This window comes from Egretta garzetta, unplaced genomic scaffold (genome assembly GCF_000687185.1).
Source record: "Egretta garzetta isolate BGI_Z169 unplaced genomic scaffold, ASM68718v1 scaffold38, whole genome shotgun sequence".
NCBI lineage: Eukaryota > Metazoa > Chordata > Aves > Pelecaniformes > Ardeidae > Egretta > Egretta garzetta.
In genome coordinates this window covers 658446-680230 of record NW_009260667.1, presented here as the reverse complement: position 1 = coordinate 680230, position 21785 = coordinate 658446, and the positions used below count along the sequence as shown (strand labels likewise).

The 21785-nt window shown below is 39.5% G+C and overlaps 1 protein-coding gene across 1 annotated transcript in view; it reads left to right on the top strand.

Annotated features, from left to right (window-relative positions):
• Nucleotides 1-21785, top strand: part of ANO4 (anoctamin 4) — a 117221-nt gene that overhangs the window by 7470 nt on the left and 87966 nt on the right. The window contains exons 3-4 of the mRNA XM_035900993.1: nucleotides 8079-8215; nucleotides 13747-13905. Coding sequence (XP_035756886.1) covers nucleotides 8079-8215; nucleotides 13747-13905 — 296 coding nt within the window. The remainder of the gene's footprint in view (nucleotides 1-8078; nucleotides 8216-13746; nucleotides 13906-21785) is intronic.

The window sequence follows — 21785 nt, the reverse complement described above, 5'->3', positions numbered from 1 at the left end:
TGATAAGAGAGGTATAAGAATGTGTAAAACCCTGCATTCCTCCCGACTTTTGCCATATGAATAAGGAACCGTGCAGTGGTAGAGTCAGGTAGTTTGGTGGTGGTATTAGTTTGGGGCTGGAAGGAAAACTCTCAGGTTAGTATGATGACAGGGGTGCTAATCTGAAATTTAATCAGCCCATTATTTAAGATGTAGGTTTAGGAGGAACCCTGTGTTTTGTAACTTCAAAAACTTTTCCCATCAGGAAATCTTAATATGAGATTTTGCTTTCTCCCCTCTTCTCCGCACCCACACAGCCCACATATAGGCCTGGGGGCAGTTGGGATGTGGTCCAGAGGGGCTGAAAAGGCACTGTAGTCTTCTTCAGTTCAAGCACATGGCTGAGAAGAATAAAAATGGATGATTTGCTTAAAACAATTAAATGTCAAGATTGGATTATTAACAGTGTTTGTCCAAAGCAGCTTTTTTTTTTTTTTTTTAATGGCCATATCTCAAATTCCCTTGGTACTATGTCATATTTCGATATCAAACTCTCAGATTATATTCCTGTGCTGAATAGACCCAAATTTTCACTCAATAGGGCACAGGTTTGCTTATAACCTCAAATGTTAAACTTCTAGATAAAAACCCTAGTTTCTTTTAAAAGTATGCCATTTTTCTGTGGCTATGAAGAAGGCATTCATCTAACTTGAACATAGGGGTTTGCAATTAAGGTATCAAGATCTGAATTAATTGTCTAAGCTCTCTTTGCAATCAATCGAATGTAACTAGCATATTTACAGTCCGTTTTAAAGCAGGCATCTAATATAGATGAGATGACCTGCAACTTGGAGGTGGCTATTTGCCTCTGTTGCCTGCAGATGGAATTTAGGGAGACGAGCTAATTTGAATCACTACCACAGCTTAGACACAAACATCTGCCCTGTGGATGTGTAAATGTAGGTGAGTCCCACCCTAAGTAAAACAAATATTTGCAAGTGCTTAATGGATGTAAACTGAATTAGAAGTGGGCTCCCAAAATATTTTAGCAATTTTAATATAATTTCAAAGCTAAATAACATTAAACAAAGAGTCTTGTAAGAGTTAACACTTTGATTTATAGATTATTTGTGAGCCATTTGAGAAGGATGCAGCTTTTACAGCCTTGGAGACAGTGTTTTTTCTTTATCCAGACCAGACACAGTTGCTGTTGGGAAGTTAATCTCTATGTCCTTCAGCTACATTTTCTTCTGGAAAGACAAAAGGATTGCTATGACTGTACAACCCAGTTTGCAAAGTCTTGGTATGTGTCCAGGGGAGTGTCTTTTCACCTGCAGTCTGTTGTGAATATCAGATAATTAGAATAAACATGCCCAAATATTCTTTCTAGGGTGGTTGCTCTGAATAGTCATTGTTACTTTTATTCCCAGTTGTTGTTAGCATTGAATGAGAATTTAAAAGGGCTAATGATGCTTTTAAAGACCACATCTTTTTTTCTTGCTAACATGAGTTTCCTGAGCATTTCACTATTCAGGAGGTGCCTTTAGCTAGCTGGTATATCTTTCTGCTATCTTTCTGATATCTATCACTGCCAAGAGTGATCATTCAAGGGCAAAGATTGTTTTTTTAATTTAGTTACTTAAACATTTTGTTCTAAAGCAACTTTTTTTCCTTTACCCTACTGAATGTCTTAGACTGCAACTGAAGGTAAAGATTTACCATCTCATTATTTACTTTTATGTGAATATGCTACTATTATAAAAGACTTAAAAGTAATTTTTACTGCATCAGAGCTAAATTCTGCATTTAAATACCATAGTTCACGGCAGAGTCTTAAACACATTTTTTTAAAGATTTCTGGAAAATCTTTTATACAACAGAGTCTTCTTGACCACATGATATTGATAAATTATCTGTAGTCTACCAGAGACAGTCCAGAAACAATACTTACTAATCTGAAAATGGCTATAGACACACACTCTAAAATAGGAAATTGCACTGGGTGTAAAATTGCAAAACATCGTGATGCATCTGACCTAAACCAAACTTGTAAACTAGACAGCAGAGGTGTCAAAGATCTGCACAAACTATCTGTCAGATATAAACCAGATTTTCTTATGGTTGCCTACTCTGAGCCTGTACCCATGCCACAGCCACAGCCAGGAGCAGGGCAGCTGGGGGGCACTGGGGACAGCCCCAGCCCTGAGTATTGAGAACCTCCCCGGTGCAGTGGGGCCATGGCCGGGCCAGGCAGGGCTGGTGGGGAGCTGGAGACTAGCCCTGCTGCGGCATCGCTGGGGCAGGGGCTGACAGTCCTGGGGGGCTGAAATGGGGTCCTGGCACCTGGACAAGGTGGAGGGAGTCCCGGAGGTCCAGGCAGGGACAGCCAGGGCTGGGGGTGCCCTCAGGGTCGTGGCAAAAACTAGCAAAGGCTTTCATGGCTGTTTCCTAGTTATTAAACTGAGAAGATGGACTTCTTGTGGAAAAGAAGTAAATAGCTTTATTAAAAAAAAAAAAAAAGGATCGGTTTTCAAACTTTTTTCATGAATTTCTATAAATTGCTTCAATGTCTGAAACTTATTTTCATTGCCGTTGTGGTAAAGCCAAAATTCTAAGAAACCACTGTGTCATTACTGAATTTAGCATTTAACATGATAAAAAGTTCTGTGCTGCGTGATATCTGTAGGATGGCCTCCTTGAAGCAAAGATTTTTAATTTGTATCTGCCAGCCTTCCTGAGCGCAGAAAAATGTTTGTAGCCAAAAATCCAAATAGATGCTCTAAAAACATTAACGTGTAGTACAACAAGATGCAGGAAGGCTCTTGGTTTTTCATAACTGAATTCTTCTGCTTTGCAAGTCTCTGCAAAACAGGAGTTTTCTAATTAGGATTTTTATTAAGGGGTATTCTCCAATATTGGTGCTTTTAAACCCAATCATTTTTTCCACCACCATTAACGTGGAAATGTTCTATACTTACTATAAATGTTGCCAGTAAGAATTTTTAAGGAAATTCATTCTTCAATGTTTCTGATGGGCCTAAAAGCTTCCAAAGAGCAGTTTCTGGAACATTGATCTTCAGCTTGCATTATCCAAAGCTTGAGTATACTCAATGGCTCGGTGTGACAATTGGTAATAAGTTAACAAATAATTAACAGAAACACGATCTCTGAGCATGCATCTGTCTTGCCACATGAAAATGTAGTCAGGTCCCATTTTTTAATGAAAATTCCTATTTTTAGGCACCTCAGGTTTTGAGCATCCATCTTGAGAAGGTTAAGGGAGTTGTCTTATCTTTAAGCCCTACCTAAATCAGCCTCTTGGTCCAAAGTGGTTTGGGGACCCACTGAAATTTTGTACGGACTCCTGCTCAGAATTTCCCATTATTCAGTTTTCAGAATATGTGGTTCTATAATATTTGGGATAAAAATATTTGTACATCCACATTTTTTCAGCTCCTCAGGGGACTCTGAATGATCAAGTCATTTTGATTTTTTTTCCACAAAATGGAACATGAGGGGGAGAAAAGAACTTGCATATTTAAGCTGATCTAAAACCAGAGGGGGAATTCTTAGTACCTCCTGTAGCAATGTACATGCTGCTCTGTATTGCTGTTAAATTTCACTGCTTGAAAAGACATGACTATACACTAGCACCAGTCTGTCCCCCAAACAGCATATATATGATAGAATTATTATATATCATTCTGTTAAGGTCATTTGTGGATATATGCATGTCATGATCTGAAGAGGATGGAAAAGATGGAGCCCTGATTATGCCTTTCGCAACATTTGGCAGCATAGGTGTCCAAAAAAGCCACAGGCAGCAGGACAGTTGGCTTGGAAGTACCATCACCATTATTAAAGCAAACAGGATTTTCTTTTTAAATTATTTATTTATTTTTGTGGAACAGTATTTTATGGAGGGGTTTTTTTAAGTATCCAGTGAGATTTGGGGTAGAAAAATGTTCTCAACAAATGTCAGGGCCCCATGTTTAGTTTCAGTGCCTGAGTGTATTTTCAAAACCATACACAGCAAGGCAACTTCAGTGTGAAGATCTCCACTTTCTCACCAGCAGCACGCTTATACTGCAGCTGGAAGAAGGTAACAGACACCTTTAGCGCTGATGAGGTAGTTCAGCACATCTCTTCACTACTTGTCCTATTTGCTGAAGCACACTTCTGATATAAGCAATTTCCTACTACTGGCAATCTGGACAGGTCCTAGTAGCTAATTTCACTAACTAGCTGAGATTCACGGCTTCCACAACTTCTAGTCACTGCTGAGATGGGCTGGATTTTAAAATGACCTTGAAATAAGATTTTTTAGTCCTCAAAAGTCCTCAGAATAATCCAGTAATTCTCTGCTTGAAACTCCCAAACACATTCACTCTCTTACACGCCAAGTTGTGTCTCTCAAAACACCCACTTAAAAAACATCTATTTTGCAACCCAAAGCATTATTGGCACTTCAGGAAGCAGCAATTTGAGTATCTCAAAGGCCTCATCTTTTACAGCAAGGCAGTCTTAATGGCAGGAAAAAGCTAGTTCAAATTCCCTCAAGCATAGCATACAGGCAAAACTTTCATTTTTACATCTTTCATTGCCTCTGTCTGCAACAGATTTATATCTTGCATGATCTTCAGAAAGCTTGACTATTTAATTATTTTTGTATTTGCCACAGTTGTTTTCAGACTATATTGAGGTGTTGATCATATACAGGTTCACATGTTGCTCTCATGGAGGCACTCTGCTGGGTTTCAGTTCAGTGAAGTTTCAAGTCATTCGAAATGTTTTCTGCTTCAGTAGTTCTTTCTGTTGAGTATTCAGATGAATAATTCTTCTCATATGAACATGAATGCAAAAACTGGTCATGATCTACATCCAGACTATTATCTGATGGGGTGGAATGTTTCGAATCTTGCTCTTTGAAACAATAAGGACAGTGTAGGGCAAGTGGTTAGACTGTGCTGTCTTGTGGCAGTTCCCCTGTCTTTTATAGGCATCTCTAGTATGATCTCTGTCGATTTAAATGGATCAAGGTTGTAAATAATTCTTTAACATTGCTGCTGCATGTGGTACAAATTGGAGCCTGCTTTTTGCCTTCTAAGTCTCCTAAAACCTCTGTAGTTTGTCCTAGGACAAATTGGAGACACAGTGACACTGAGGAGCTGCAGGCTCTCCCCATCACATAAACCAGAACAACATGGAGATGTTCTTCTCCCCTCCTGTCAGTAAGCTCACCTTTAACTGGGAACAGGATGGTGTGAAGCCAAGGCCAGTCTTAAAGTGGAAAACTCAGTCCTGGGCACTTGTCTCTAATGATATCCTGGCACCTTTCGCAAAAGAAGGACAAGTGAAATAAATGGACTGATAAGTAAAAACAGCCCTTAAAATGGCAAGCAAAACTTAGTACCTGCAAAAAAGAGGTTTTATATCTCTGATGTGTCCACAGACTGTGATGATATGCACACTATAAAAGAGAGTGAAGTAGGTGAAACGATTACTCCCAGTATCTCTGTAAAAGCTGATTGAGATCCTGCAGGACAGAGGATGCTATCTAAAAATGATGAATTATGATATGAAGTGTTAAGTAAGGCTTAAATATTGTGCAATAGTAATATTGGGATGCAAAGAATGATAGATAGACTAGTCAGTATGCAACCCCAAAACTGCTAAACTTGAGGAGTAGTATGTTATCCTAAAAACTGTGAATACAGAATTTCTTATCGTTATGCTGTCTAGATGGAAAAAAAATCTTGTTAAAAGATTAAAAGATTAGAAAAACTCTGAATTTCTATTAAAAATTATGCTGCTAGGGTTAGTTCATTAGCTTAGTATCTACGGTGGATTCCTTTGGGTGTGAAGACTTTTCTGTTGTTTCTGAAACTTTTAGTGTCTTTATAAGCAAAAGTATTGCAATTGAAAGTTCAATGAACCCTGTCCTTATTTTATACATGAAAATGGAGAAGAAAGGGTACCTACCTACATCTGTAATAACAGACTTTAGATACTGTAAAAGACATGTACAAAAAGGGAATAATTTCTTCCCTGTGTTTGTGGTTGATTGATAGGAAGAGAATAATACATTTAAATTGCAACATAGGTGCATATTCTGGATGAATATTATGAAGAAAATTTTCACCTGCTTGTGATAGTGAAAAATAGTCTACCTTGCAGAGACTGTGGAGTTGGTAGCATTGGAGATTTTTTTTTAAAACGTTTCTTAAACTGGGCTATAGCCCCTGAAGAAGGGAAAGGTGAAAAGGAGGTCACAAAATGCTCATGATGGCTGGGAACAGTTAATGGCCTTTAATTTCTGGCAGCTATTTAGTGTCTCCACAGTGGGGGAATGGATTTTTACACCTGCAGCCAGGAGTTAGAAATGGAACTAAGCTGCCGCCAGCAATTAGAGATGTTTAGCTGTTCCCCGTTAATATAAATTCTTGTCATCGGGAATTACAATGGCCTGTCACTAAGTTAGGGGAGTTGCAGAGAAGTAAAAAGATCAGGAGGTTATTGCACAACAGAAAAATGATTCCAGAAGTCAGTTAAGTTTGAAAAAAAGTGTAAGGAATAGCAGGTTAGGCAAGTTTGAGGAATAGCAGGTTAGGCAAGTTTCTGTCTCATAATTCTGGATTTTGCCTATGAAACATGAGGTTGAAGAGGTGAATTCTATCCACGGTTGAAGCTCGATCCTCAGAAAAGGCTTTTTTCTTCCCTCCACCACACATCCCTTCATCATGTATTTGCACCTGGCCTGCAGCATGTGGGGTCCAAAGGTGGTCCTCGCTGGCGGCACCCTGCCTGCCTCACGTCTCCCATCCAACAGCCACCCAGTCAGCAGATCAACAGCCCTTACGTGGGATTGTAGACCTGCACGGCAGCTCTGCCCACAGCTTCTCATAGCCTCCTTGCTCAGCAGAGCAGAGAACATCACCCTAAGCTACTGCTACTCTAATCTTGAGTGCGGTGCCAGCCTTTAACGCGTTCCTTCTAGTGTTTTGGCTTGTTTTGTTTTTTTTCATTAGAGTAAAATTATCACATGACATGGCTTTGCATGAAAGGTGGAGGAAATTCGACCCAATTACTCAAGCAGGTATCTCCTGTCAGGGCACCACGGGGGCTGGGGTTCCCCATAGGGGAGGCAGGGCAGGGCCTGGAAGCCTGGACCTGTTTACCCACCCTCCCCCCTGGCTAGGGTGGTGGCATAGGCCCAGGCTGCCAGGCCCTGCCTGGGGCTGGGGGGACAGACTAAGGGCAGGCTGGGATGTCAGCCCATGGGTTGACATGAGGTTCAAGCCCAGTGAGGAGGAGCGTGGTCAGACACAGGCTCGGGATGGCTGAGCAAGGCCTCCCTGTGGTGTCATCTGGGGACTTCTCCCCACAGACACAGAGAGGAGGGGCTGCCCTTGGCTTCACTGGCTCTGCCTTGGCACTGAGCCCCACTGCCAGACCACCAGGATGGGGGAATGTGCTCCAGACCCTTCCATCTCTTCACTTTTTATCTGAGTTGGGTATACTACAGTTTCCTGTAGATTTAAGGTATTGCTTCATGCACAACTGAGGGCTGTGCAGTAGGTAGATCTGAATGTGCCAGCTTTATATGCATCAAAACATGCCAAATTGCGCAAAGGCAAACTGTTACCCAGGCTCATTTATTCAGTACCTTTCAAGTAACTACTTACTTGAAGTCTTCTGCCTCTGGCTGCCCCATAGGTCTGTACAACTTCTAACTCAATACATTGTGTAGTAGGTTAAAAACCTGCTTCTTTATAATAAGAAATTTTCAGAGACCATAGTAATCCAGACAGCAATTGTTTAAGCCACTTACCCCAAGAGAAGCTGAGGAGATAGCTAATGTATGTTTTATTGTGACAGATGATTACTTGTTTGCCATCAGAAAGGTATTGTGGTATCCTAAATCTTTATGTGGCTCACTGGTAAAGAAAACACTACTCCAACATGCATCAGATTTTAAATTTAACGTAGTAGATACTTAAACCAGAACTAAAAAGTGGGATTGTTAATAATGTGCTATATTTGGTGTCTTCATTTGGCTCAATAGTAGTTTGAATGTATATTTTTGTTTTTGTTTTTAGTAGCTAAGGATGTCAACATTTTTTTTGATGAGTTAGAAGGTGTGAACAGCCCTTCCAAAGACGATGACTCCCTTCTGCACCACGGTAATTTGACCAGTACTTCCGATGATGCCAGCAGGTTGGAAGTTGTGGGAGAGGTAAGAACACACAGAATTATTAATGTAATAATTATTCATACCCATTATAAAGAGGGAATAAATATAATTTGATTTTAAAATTCATTCTGTGCAAGACAACTGGTATCTGACCTTTGTTGTGGGGACGGTTTTTACATTCTACGATTATAATGCTGAAATATAAAATATCTCCAGTTAAAAGGAGGTTTTATTTATGTCATGCACCCCCACTGAAAAGTCTATGCAGGCCTTTGTTTTCTGCTTGTTTTCTGAACCAGACAAGTCACTTCACTGCTTCTGAAAATAATGGAATAGTTTTCCCCATATTAATCCTTTGGGGGGAAGGAGAGAGGAGAAGAATTTATCATAAACCTCTCACAAGAAGCATTTGGTATCAGCTATGTGGCACATTTCTTTCCAGTGAAGACCAAGTGACCTGATAGTGCATAAGGGTGATTCAGAGAACATGACAGGGAGGAATCATTCAGCACATAATCCCTTTTAAATTGTCTTAAGGCAGATAAAGCATCATGGACCCAAGTATGAAAATTTGTGCCTAAATTCTTTTTTGTGTCTTTTGTGTAGAAAGGAATGTGATACCCTTTAACTTTCCCTCCAACTGTCCTATAACCCATTGATGTTAGGGCTACCTCCTCAGGGAATGAAGAGATCGGAGACTTGTCTCTTTTCCCCCACATCAGGAGTACAGCTGCATCCAGACTACCTACTGGAGTGGTCTGATGTTACCTGCAAGCTGTGCCTAAGGATTTTTTGGCAGAGGGCTGACTGGCACAGAGAAGAACTGGCAGGGACAATGTTAACGATTAAAAAGCCTGGAAAACCATAGGATATTGCTGAAGTCTCTGCCCTGACCTTGTTTTGTTTACTAGTTTAGATAAAATGTGGAAGATATAATTACAGATTATGTCTTTTTCAGGAGCTAGAGGGTTTTGTGGTGCATGTTCTTTTGTGAAACACTGCTGAGGAGAGAGTTAGAGATTTTCCTTGTGCTAGAAATTCAGCCCATAGAGAGCTGCACTCCTGGAATGTTTAGACAGATAATTAAAGCAACAAAATTCAGGGCAGCCAAAGATATGATTGACCTTGCTCAAAATTTCATCTTCCCCTTTACTCATCGCTCTTCCCCAGCTTCCCATACAACTCACAAAGGGCCCTCTTTGCCTGCTTGCACTGTAATAGGTTAACCTGACATGATATTCTAGCAACATAGATCATGCATATGTATAAGAGGAAAAAAAAAAAATTAAAATTGAAAGTCTTAATGGGAGCTGAGGGATGCCGTAGCCTACAAAAAAAAAGTTTCAAGGTACTTGGCCCCTGCTTAATTTCAGAAGGGAAAGGTACACTGTTTAGACATTGTATGGTTTGTATGGATAAATTTGGGAGTTCAACTATATTACATGCGTGAACTCTGAAGCTTCAAGCTTCCTTTCAGTCTTTCAGCTTAGTTCAGTAGCTAAGAGATGCTGTTGATCCTGCTTAATGCCATCAGGACAGGGGATCTGGCCCCAGTGAAAGTGTCTCTGAATGTACCGGTGTTTGGTTTAGTTTTAAAGCTAACATTGCAGCCAAATAATTTAATATGATTTCTGTCTGAATTCATTAAAATGAATTTACAATTAAAAAAAATTTACAACAACATAGCAACTACCAATCTGTTACTTCCTAACTTTTGAGCACCTGATTTTGCAGACTAGATAATTTCATTATTAGAAAAGCTCCATGTAATTAAATATATTATAGTGTCAAGAAGAATATACTAACCAGTGAAGATACATGGAAAAATGTTGTAGCTTCCACAAAATTATTAGCTAAATGGGCAAAAGAATATTAAGAAAAAAGAACACACATAGAAAATATACTCATTCTTTGATTACAACTGTACCTTAAAAACTGGGTGGTTCTGGGTTCCTCTTTTTCTGCATAAATTATCGCTGTTAGTGGTGCAGGTATTAACCCCCTCCACCAGCTGCAAAGTTGCATGCAGGGGACTCTAATTTCAAGTAGCCACAAACAACAGGAAAAGAAAATCTCTTTAGAATTCGAAGATCCTATCTTCTTTGAGCATCCTTACTGATAATAACCAGGTACTAAAATAACTAGGAATCAAGAAAGTAATCTGTCATTAAATTAGTGAACAGTGGAGTCCCCTTCTGATTTATTTTTTTTAAGACCCGCAGGTAAAGTTCCAAATTTCCTTGATTTCGCTAATTGCACTTTTGTTTAAATGTTCCATTTAAAGTCTCTGTAGCTGTTAGTGTTACAAATCCTCTGATTTTGGACAGCAAAACATTTGGAGTAAGCCTTTTAGTCTTAAAGCTCTCCTAGCACGTATGTGTGTATGAGTCATACATCTATGAATGCTGATGGCTCCCAACTGTGGGTCTGAGAATATGAAAACAAGTGCATTCCTTGGAAAAGAATTCCCTGTTTTACAGCTTTAGATACGTGGATTACAAATAAAGCTGCAAAGATAGCCAGAAATACTAAACTTCTTGCTAGAGTGAAGTCTTTCCTGGTTTTCCACTTTTTTCTTCCACTTTCTTCAGGCATCCTTTTTCAGATGAAGGAATGGAGATTTGACATACATGACTAGACCACTTTCCCATCAAAACCTGCATTCATACCTAGTTCTAGATATTTTTTTTTTTTAATCAGTTTGGGAAAATGGAATTTTGAAGTCATAACACAGGGAAAGGGGATGCAATGTCTGGAGACGGGTCAGCAAAGCTCAAGGGAGGAAAAAAGTCTCTGTCTAGGATAGTGCAAACCTGCAATACTGGGGACAGTGCAAAAGCCCTGCAGCTGCCATTTCCTGACAGTGCTGGGCCAGCGTGATTGCCTCCTTATCATGTTGGATCCTCAGAGTTCTTGCAAATCTAGGCTCAGTCTGTAAAGTTGCTTTACAGGCCATAACAGAGAGCAACAGAAAGGGTTCCTTCTCAGAGGCCATACCAGTCTAGTAGGGTTTATCAGTCTGAATTTGACATACTGTGTTCCTAAAATGAAAAGGACCTCCAAGTATAGATGAGAGTCCAAGCTGTCTTTCTGAGTGAAAAAAATGACAGTACTGTAGTTGGGAGTGTTCCACAAGTCCAAGAGAAAGTACTTGTCTCAGGAAGTCGTATTTATAGGGGAAGAAGTCCAACAAATCAAATGACTTAGCTAAATCTCAGAGATGCTCTTTAATGTAAGGTTCTACATGCACTGATGAGTCAGTGTAGGGCAAATCAGTTTTCCTCAGAGAAATATGAAACTTAGAAAGCATAAAGTGCAAATTTATTTTTCCAGTGGAGTCACTACAGCACGCAGAGAAAGACACATTTGTTGTGGTACACTCTAGAAAGGTCTGTGCTAACTTTTTAGTTTAGATCAGGAGTGTACATTTGAAGGAAATCTCTCCGTTTTCCCTACCCATGCTTTGTCTGCATTCCTGAGCAGTGTTGGATTTCAAACCTGGATTCCTTCTGGATGCAAATAAATTGTGGAATGTACTCCAGTAAGTCTCCTGGACCAGTCTAGAGTGGGCCCAAAGTAAGCCCTCAAGCCCACATAGTGTGGACAGCAGGTCCTCAGCACAGATTGTTTTGCTCTACAGATCCTTTCCTATTACACCACTTTACTTGCTAAAATACATAAAGTGACTCTGGGACCTACAGAACAGGAATGATGGCTCAGCAGGAGCCTTAGAAATCAGAATAGGACCACCAAGCTGACCCACTGCCTTTAAATCTCCTACTGTATCCTTTCTTTATTTAAATAACCTTAAATACCCTTTTGGGGTTTTTTATGTCTTCTCAATATAGATATTTTATGGAAAAAAATAAACTGTGCTTCCTGAGCTGTTTTGATATTTAATGCTCTATGAAAAATGCTTCTGATATCCTGATAATATCATTTGTCAGCATGATATGCAGTATAGATATAAATGGTTTGTTACTGTTCTTTCCTTAGGGCTTAAATCTTTTTTCTTGCCTCCTTTTTCAGCTCAAAGAAATGTTCCACTATATCAAGTCTGCATTAAGCTGTGTCAGGAGTCAGGCACTGTAATAAAAGAATCTTAGAAAAATTCCCCTTTCTGCCTTCAGTAAACTGGATGTACCAAGGGGCTGGGACATTTGGGATGCTTTCATTGGTTTTTCCATTTAATCAAAATGCCTGCTGAGAATAAGGAAGATAGCTTACTCCGAACTCTTTGAATGGGGAGATTCTTTTTTTTTTTTTCTGTAAGAATCATTTGTCCTATTACTATGTTCATTTTTTGCAATTTAAATTAAGATGCAGTTCTCCTATGGAGAAACTATTTTGAAATTTTCCTACTGTTCCTAGACGTGAAAGGCAAAATACTCTTTTTTTTTTTTTTTTTTTTTTCAGAGATTTGATCATATGTTGTAGGGCATGGCTATTTCTGGCAGGAATTGTCGATCAAATTCTGGAAAAACAGGGAGGAATTAGCCTAACCTTCCCTTCAGCCTGGAGCTGGACTATCTTGAGGTCCCTGAAGGCCCCTGCCCATTATACTGCCCTGACGGAGTGCTGTTTGTTCCCACATATCATTCACAGTATACATTTCTTATACGAAACACTCCAGTGCACAAACTGCCACACAATTTCAACTTGTTTGAAAGCAACAGCCTTACCCCTGGGCAGGATTTGTATTATGTGGAAGTAGTGTTAAATTGTGAGGAAGATCTGTAGAGAGTTTCATGTAATGAATTTCTGAAAAGACAACCAGCATTTTAGTCTTTTAGATCTCAGGAGAAGCACCTGCTTGACCTCTTATTAACAGTGAAATCAAGTTGTTTCTTTCTGTCAGAGCAAACATTTGAACAGGCACATACATTGCAGGAGATAGTCAAGAAACAGTATTTATTGTGTTTACGTACTACTAGACCAAACATCAGGAATTATTTTCAAAGAAATCCAGTGGGCTTCCTCAGCTGGTCCTTAAGCCAAGAATACTCTGTAGATGAGGCATGATGAGGTAGGTACAGGACCTTGGTATCCTTTATATGTCCTGTCAGGCAGAGTTACTATAGTCATCGCAAACCAACGAGAATTTCTGTGCCAGGCCTTAGTGTTTCTCACCACAGTAAATGTTCGTGCCATTGTTTATTCTTCTCACATGTACAAAGACATTCTATGATACTAAGTTCTTAATTTTAAATTTACGCTTCAGTAACACTATTCTCTGCTTTATTTTATATGTAAGAAGTTGTTCCTATTTTTTTTGGGGGGGGGAGGGGTGAGCACAGGGGAAGGTTGGCTTGTGTTCTCTATTCTCTCCCGTCCCATGCCTGTATGTCCAAGCATCTGCCTCAGAAGACTTCCTGATTTTGAAATGGGGAATTCTGTACTACTTTCAGATGACCTCAGAGGCACTGTATGTAAAGCACCTAAAAACTTGAACACCTTGTTCTGTTTCCTTATCTTTCCTGTTGAATATTACTGAAAACTGCTGATGCAAACAGCAATGCAGCAATTACCAAGGCAAATTAACATTACTGAAATGTTTGACTTTCTCTTTACAGGAAGTACCTGATAAGAACAAAGCCAATGGACTATATTTTAGAGATGGGAAATGTCGGATTGACTACATCCTGGTATATAGAAAATCTAATCCACAGACAGAAAAGAGGGAAGTATTTGAGAGAAATATCAGAGCAGAAGGTCTTCAAATGGAAAAAGAGGTAAGAAAACTTTCTTGAAAAAAAATTCCAACATTTAAAGCTGTGTAGAATTTGAGGGTATGAGTTTTGTTTACTCTGAAACCCCTTTACTCTGTTGTAGCAGTGGAAAAATGCTTTTAAGCATGCCTAAATATAGGCTATTTATTGCCAGAGCAGCGGGAAAGCATAGCCTAAAGTAAAATCAGACACATGAACTGAAGGACAAAACATGCCATTACAGTCATCTTTTTCAACCTTATGCACAAGTAGGCCACGGAATTTCATCCACTGTACTGTGCAGTCGAGAAAACAAGTGTTGGGTTTGGATGGCCTAAATTCTATTGAGTGCAATTCACATTATCCACACCTACATTTCCTGTTAGCTACCTGCTCCACTCTGCTGAGGCTCTTGGTACTCTTTCCAGAGACATAACTAAACCCCTGCCTTCCTTTTCCTGTCAGCTTAGGCATAGGGACTTGAGCGGTATTTTGGTAGTTTGAAAACAGCCAAAAATCTCTCCTTTTGCCTTAAACTTAAACATTGAAATAATTGTACAGAGGAGGGCTCTGCAGAGAGACCTGGACAGGCTGGATCGATGGGCCGAAGCCAACTGTATGAGGTTCAATAAGGCCAAGTGCTGGGTCCTGCACTTCGGTCACAACAACCCCATGCAGCGCTACAGGCTTGGGGAAGAGTGGCTGGAAAGCTGCCTGGTGGAAAAAGACCTGGGGGTACTGGTTGACAGCTGGCTGAATGTGAGCCAGCAGTGTGCCCAGGTGGCCAAGAAAGCCAATGGCGTCCTGGCCTGTATCAGAAATAGTGTGGCCAGCAGGAGTAGGGAAGTGATTGTGCCCCTGTACTCGGTGCTGGTGAGGCCGCACCTCGAATACCATGTTCAGTTTTGGGCCCCTCACTACAAGAAAGATGTTGCATTGCTGCAACATGTCCAGAGGAGAGTCACAAAGCTGGTGAGGGGTCTGGAGCACAAGTCTGATGAGGAGCGGCTGAGGGAACTGGGGCTGTTCACCCTGGAGAAGAGGAGGCTGAGGGGAGACCTTATCGCCCTCTACAACTGCCTGAAAGGAGGCTGTAGTGAGGTGGGGGTCGGTCTCTTCTCCCTGGTAACAGATGATAGGACGAGGGGGAATGGTTTGAAGCTGCACCAGGGCAGGTTTAGGCTAGACATTAGGAAAAACTTCTTCACTGAAAGGGTTGTCAGGCTCTGGAATGGGCTGCCCAGGGAGGTGGTCGAGTCCCCATCCCTGGAGGTATTTAAAAGAAGGATAGATGAGGTGCTTAGGGACATGGTTTAGTGGTGGGATGGCAGGGTTAGGTTAAAGGTTGGACTCGATGATCTTAAAGGTCTTTTCCAACCAAAGTGATTCTATGATTCTATGATTCTCCTACTTCGTAATTTTTGCAGATTTATTACTGTGCTAAGGTCAGCAATGGAAGCTATGAAATCACTTTATATTTTAAGTATTATGAAACTTATTACAACATTCTACACAGAAAACTTTTTCAAATAGATGATTTAAGTGCTTACTATAGAGTTTTATTGTGGTTTTCAAGCCCATTTACTTGGACTTTGCTACCTAGGCTACATGAATGTTCTGCCCATTTGATTATTCAGTTTCTATTATGCTACTGACATGCAGTTTTATTTCTTCTTAATCTCATTTGGCCTTGGTGTGACTTCTTGTCAGCATCAGTAATTGTACATTTTCTAAACTCAGAGTGATCAAAATGAGGCTGTGTTACGTGACTCAGGCTAATGCTTTTAAAATCTAGGGTAGCAATCTTTTTTAACAGATGACTCTGACCTAAAATTAAACACTAGCATGTATATTTTATGACCACGTTAGTTTCCATGTTGAATTATAATCCTGAAGGAAATAAGTACATTCTTGGTACACTCCCTTCCCCTCCCCACAGAGTAACAACTGTGCTGCATAACACTTAGGTTTTAAACTAAGTGGTGTGATCGGTTAATGCCTAGATTAATTCTCCTTTTTTTTTTTTTTTTTTTACTTCTTTTGGTGAGACTATGCATCACTCTGAGTTTCAGTTCTGGAAGATTTTAACAGAAGGTCTGTTTTCTAATTGTTCATATATAATATATTGCTTCCACTGGGAAAAGTTTGTGCCTGGATAAAATGAGAGAATTGTCTGAGAGTTTGGCCACAGACCTTATACAGAGGTAACAGGCTGTAACCGCTGGACTGAAAAAAAACTTTTTATCTTCCGTGAATTTTGTGTGGTTGTTGGTTCATTATCCTTTGACTTCTGGCTGTTCATGTATTGACATTCGATTGTGTTAGTCCTGTCTTTTTTATGTGAAGTCAGTGGAAGAGAGGAAAACTTACAGAGCAGTTCCCACTGCAGTTTCAAAACCATATTCCTCAGTAACACTGCAGAAAAATGCACTGCAGTGGTTCTTTGACAAGTGTAGCACAGCAAAATACCCAAGAAACGGTGGGCACAGGGAGCAAAGTGTTCACTTAACAGCATGAAATGAGAAAGTGAATCTGAAATGAATGAATAAATGTTGAGATAACTTCAGGCACAATGTCAAGATCACATAGCTGAGAAAGGTCTGAATGGATATATGTTTCTAACTCTAGAAAAAGGTGATAAAATTTTGCAGATATTCCCCAACAAATTTACACTCACATTCTTCAGTTATACCACACCCTCTTCCATGGAAGTTCTGCCAGGTCTGGTGCTCTGTATATTCGGTAGTAAACAACAAGGAGATCTCAGGCCAAGAAACAGTTCATTGAATTAGCGAAGGTATGGAAAACAGAGCTCTAAGAGTGAATGCTAATTGAGTGGAACAGCATAAATAATTTTCTGATCTTTCTCCCCTCTTTTCATTGTATATTGGGACTGGATGGGATAACTGTTGTCCCAGTCCAACATGGATCATATCCAATACATACGGTCGTATGCATAGAAGCTCTAAGTAAGTTAATTGAAAATATAGGTCACTCCAGGAAAAAAGACTGTATTTTCTTTTCAGCCAGATATAAACTCTCCTACATTGATTTTTCCTTTTTTTACAGTGACTCACAAGTGAAATAACTATGATATCCTGGCTCTGGGATTCTTGACGACCCTACTGTTTTCATTTGTTAATACCCTTTGACACAGACTTATATATTGGGTAAAATGGAAAGGGCAGTCTCCAAATGGAGCAAGTTCTTATCAGAGATGAGGTACCAGTAGCATTGCTGGTTTGTAGGTACTGATACCCTCTGTAAATATTACACAAGATTCATACCTTCCAGAGTTGATTGGAAAATGCTTAACAGGAGACAGGGTACTACTGTCCACATTCTGAGGGTATGTTTCGTATTTATACAAATACGAGATAAACCTAAGACTGGGATCAGCCCATTGACTCTCAGAAAAAAAAAAACTTATGATGACTGTAATGTAAAGAGAAAATACAGATAGTGTCTGTCATTCCAAATATAGTGTCCATCCCTCTGGGACAGTAAAAAACCAGCATTTGTCTGGGCCCATGATATTTTTCACAAGAATAAAGATTTATAATTTCATCCTCTTGGCCAAAATCCAGTTAAGTTCGCTTATCCCAAATTATTCCTGCATCTTCAACTAATGTATTTTAATCCCTATACTAAATGGCCAGGTAGAACTAAATTGCTGTAACAGTAACTATGCTGTGCTGGTATGTGGATTACAGAGATCTTTCAGTGAGATACTTTAAATTATACTACACTAATAGAGCGTGCATAGAGGTAGCCAGCATGGAGCAGCTAACATGCATAACTTGTTCACTTGCAAACTATTTAAGCTGGACTGTAATGCAATGCAAATGGAGGATAGAGGTAAGGTAGTTGAAAGAAATCTATGCTGGATGAACAAACACAGACCAGCCTTGGATTTGTAATTTGTAAAAGAGAAGAAGGTGGTCATCTTAGATTAAACACTGTGTATCTAAAATGAATCTGATGTTGGGCAGGATCTGCTCCTGTAGCCCTAGGAATAGACCACATTTAGTTTAAATTTGAATGGTTTTGAGGGGTTTTTTGCTTCTCATGACAGCACTGAACTAGTTCATACAGAGACTACTAAATGTACTTCATACATTTTGCATAATGATTGTGTCCAAAGTTTTTAATTTATAATTTCTAAGCTGATTTGATACAGTTTATTTGATAAGGCATTTGACACACCAGTAGAAATGCATAGATAGAAATGTAGTAAAGGGGAACGAATCACAGAAGTAGCAAAAGTAGTATTCAGACATTTTATTTTTTATATTTTGTATATTTATATATACTAATGTTTCGGTATAAAAGTAATTAACTGCTTTAAAGAAATAGCATTCCTTAGTGCCTTAAAAGGCAGGTCTCCTCACAGCTACTGGATGTGGAATATGTTTCAGGAACTAGTTTCAGATATTTTACTAACAGCAGTCAATCCATTTGAGCTCCTGTCTGCACATTGATCTTTGCATCTCCCAGGTGAAAGAAGATGTTAGTGTAGTGTACTGGTCTGGTTTTCAGGAACAATCCAAATTGTGTGGGTTTTGGGTTACATGCTCAAATAAAAATTTAAACATTGCCACCACAAGTGTCAAGCTGTCACCAGGGCATCTCTAATTGCATTCACTTCCTGCCTGAAACAGCAGCTGACATTTCTGGGGCAACATCTGGCAGCCGATATGCACAATAGGTAGTAGAAATATACAATAGGTATTCTCTGGTGAAAAACCAGAAAGACAGGGAAGAAAAGCGCAGTATAAGCTTTGCTTTTGATGTATGAACAAGTATCTACTAGCAGATATAATCTGAGTCTGTAAATTATGTTAATCTGAGTCTGAAATTTATGTTTTGAGATCTTTTTCAGTAGATGATGCAATATAACTACAGGATACTACTGTTTCATGACTTCAAGTTTTCAAGCAGATGTAGCCAAGTTCATGGCGAGGTGGCAGGAGTTCTCTGAAGCAGTTGCTCTTAATGTGGCTGTAACTTTGTGCTAATGGGGCAGGACTTCAGAGGCTAGAAACATATATTCAGTAAGAGACTTATATTTAGCAGTGACTTGGAGCCTGGTTTAAGATGATGAATGTCAAGAGAAATTACAGATGACAGAAAGAGCACACAATACAGTACCTCCGTGACTCTTGGCTCATCCCTGAGTGTAAAACCAAAAAAAGACTTATGACCATGTCAAAGTGAGGTAAAAGTTAGAAATAAAGAATGAGTATGAAAAAACCAAGAACTTCAAAGACTGAAACTTTAAATATACTTATGTTCAGAAAGTGATGGTGTGAAAAAGAGATGTTTTAATCAACAGCTATTCCTCCTGAGCATAGTCAAATATTACCATCTGTCTTTCTGGCAAAAATGACATCTACTACTTTTTGTTGTTGTTGTTAGTACTGTGGAGTCAAAATGGTTATGTGAGACTGATCTGCTTTTTTCTGGTTTGTGCGTCATTGCTGCAATTGTTCATGAGAGTCCTGTTACATAAACGTTATTGCTGATTGTGATTTATGGGCAGAAAAGAATTAAGCTGACTTCCAGACCCCAAGCGGCATTTGCAGATCTGAGTAAGGAAACCTGTTTTATAAACTTAGCTTATATAATTTGGTTCTCTGAGAAGCAGTGAACAGTATAATCTCTGTGCCTTTGGAGTGACACTAAGTTTCTTCTTCAGTTACGACTTCAGTTTATTCAGTTATTGAAAGAACAATAACTTGTTTGCAACTCACTGCTGTTATAGATGTTAATTTAATCAACCAGGCATACAGTTTATAACAGAGCGCTCAGCAGCTTGCCAGGAGAGTTTGTGTGGTGGTCAGGAGCAGGCTGCAGGTCAGCTGGGGAAACTTTTCCCGGCTGCTACTTTCCTTTGGTGCTCATATCCCTTCGCTGTCATGTTGAGATTGCTCTGCACATACCAAAATCCCCTATCCATTAGAGAAAAGGGTGGCTAGGGAAAGCTTCCACCACCAGAACTGCATCTGTTGTCCACTGAGCTTTTTTTTATAGAGAAGAATACATCTGTGTGCGTACACTGTGTGACAGTATATGCCCAGCCACCTAGGAAGCACTTGGACAACTGTGCATGTGATGATCATCCATACTGTGCAGGCATGGTAGGTCAGGCCTTGTGGAGAATGTCACCTATGGCTAAAAGGCTTCCGTTTAGGACAATCTATGTATCTCCCCACCTAGAAAAGTTAGGGGTTGTTGGCCTAAGGAGCCTCTTAATTCCAACACAGTTCACATCTTCCTTTTCTGTTCTGTAATAATGTGTGACTACTTTAATTGCAGTGGGGCAGACTGCTGGCTGTCATCTTATCACTTAAGTCAACAGCTCAGTGACAGTTTGTGCTAGCTGAGGGATCTGTCTTTCACATGTTAATGCATTTTAAATTACATCATTCTGTATTTGTTACAGTTTACACATCCTGTCTTTCCTTGTTGGTTTAAATTTTAAACCATACTCAAGCACATTTTCAAGAAGAAATGAAATCAAATTCTTTCCTGTTCTTTTTTCTTCTTTAATAGTGATGGAGGACCCTCTAGTTACTGTCAGTACCTCCGGTCATCACACACTTACCTGTGTACATTCTTGGACACACATACATATATGGACTCATAGTGGAAATAAGGATAGCCAATATCTGCCTCAACGTAATGAAAAATACTATGTAGAAGTTCCAGTCCCTTGACATAAGGGAGAGAACTTTGCTTTCATGCTAGAGCTGCAATAAGTAAAATAGTATGACATGAGTAACAGTGGCATGCATTTCCACGTGTTTGAATAACTGGTGTTTGGACAAAACTAGGCCTTCTTGGTCTTTGGAGAAGATCACATGTAGTTCAATGTTAATCTACTACTGTAACTAATATCAAGCATTCAATAACTTTCGTGCACTCTAGTAAGTTGTTTCAGTCTCTCACTTTTCTGAACCTGTTATTCAATATGTAAATGTCTACAGCTAATGAACTTACAGTACAAATTATGCAGCCTGCAGGAGCTGTGGTTTCAGGAACAGCATAATATCCCATTATTAGCAGGTGCAGTTTGTTATTTAATGTTTAAGCACTGTGTCTGATTGCATTCACAAATCACAGATGGAGACATCAAAGTGACATAAACTATGCCTGCAAAAAGATAACCGGACTGAAATGCAAGCCCACCACATGCATTATAAGTGAAAGTGCTTCCAGCTATTTAATTTAAAACATTGGGGTGTTCATTTCATCTAAATCCAGCCACAGCAAGTTAAAAACAGACTGGTCTTCCAAAGATTTATTGTTAGTTCATTATCTAATGCAAATAGCAAGTGGAGTCTCTTTTTGGCAGTGTTTTACAGAAAAATGTATAGGTACGAACAGAACATTGTCCTTTTCCAGAGGGTCCTTTACCAAAAAGCATCATCACTAAGCAGTGGGGGAGTTTCCAGCTACCTGGGCTTCTGAGGGAAAGTGGTTTGGGTTTCAGATACTATGTCCACTGTACAGCACAGTGGCAATTCAGAAGAGAAATTTGTGGACGTACATGGAATTCTGAATGGATAGAGTCTGAACTCAAATTTCAGTGTGCAGTTTTTAGAAATAACTTTCTTGATTGCCTGAGGGAGCCCAGAAGTGAATATGTTTCTGAATTGACAAATTCCATCTTTTAACGGGACTTTGTAAAGCTAGTAGACTAAGAAACCGTTACTGAAAAATTGATCTACATTTGAAAAAAGTATGGCTTTTTCATAGAGTATGGAGGTAATACAGAAAATATGTAGATAACTGAAAAAGCATTAAAAGGCCACTGAGATAATTCTTTTCCTTCAGGAATGTTGAGTAGGATTTTTTTGCCAAAGAGTTTCCTGTCATCAATCTTCACAAATCAGAATGTC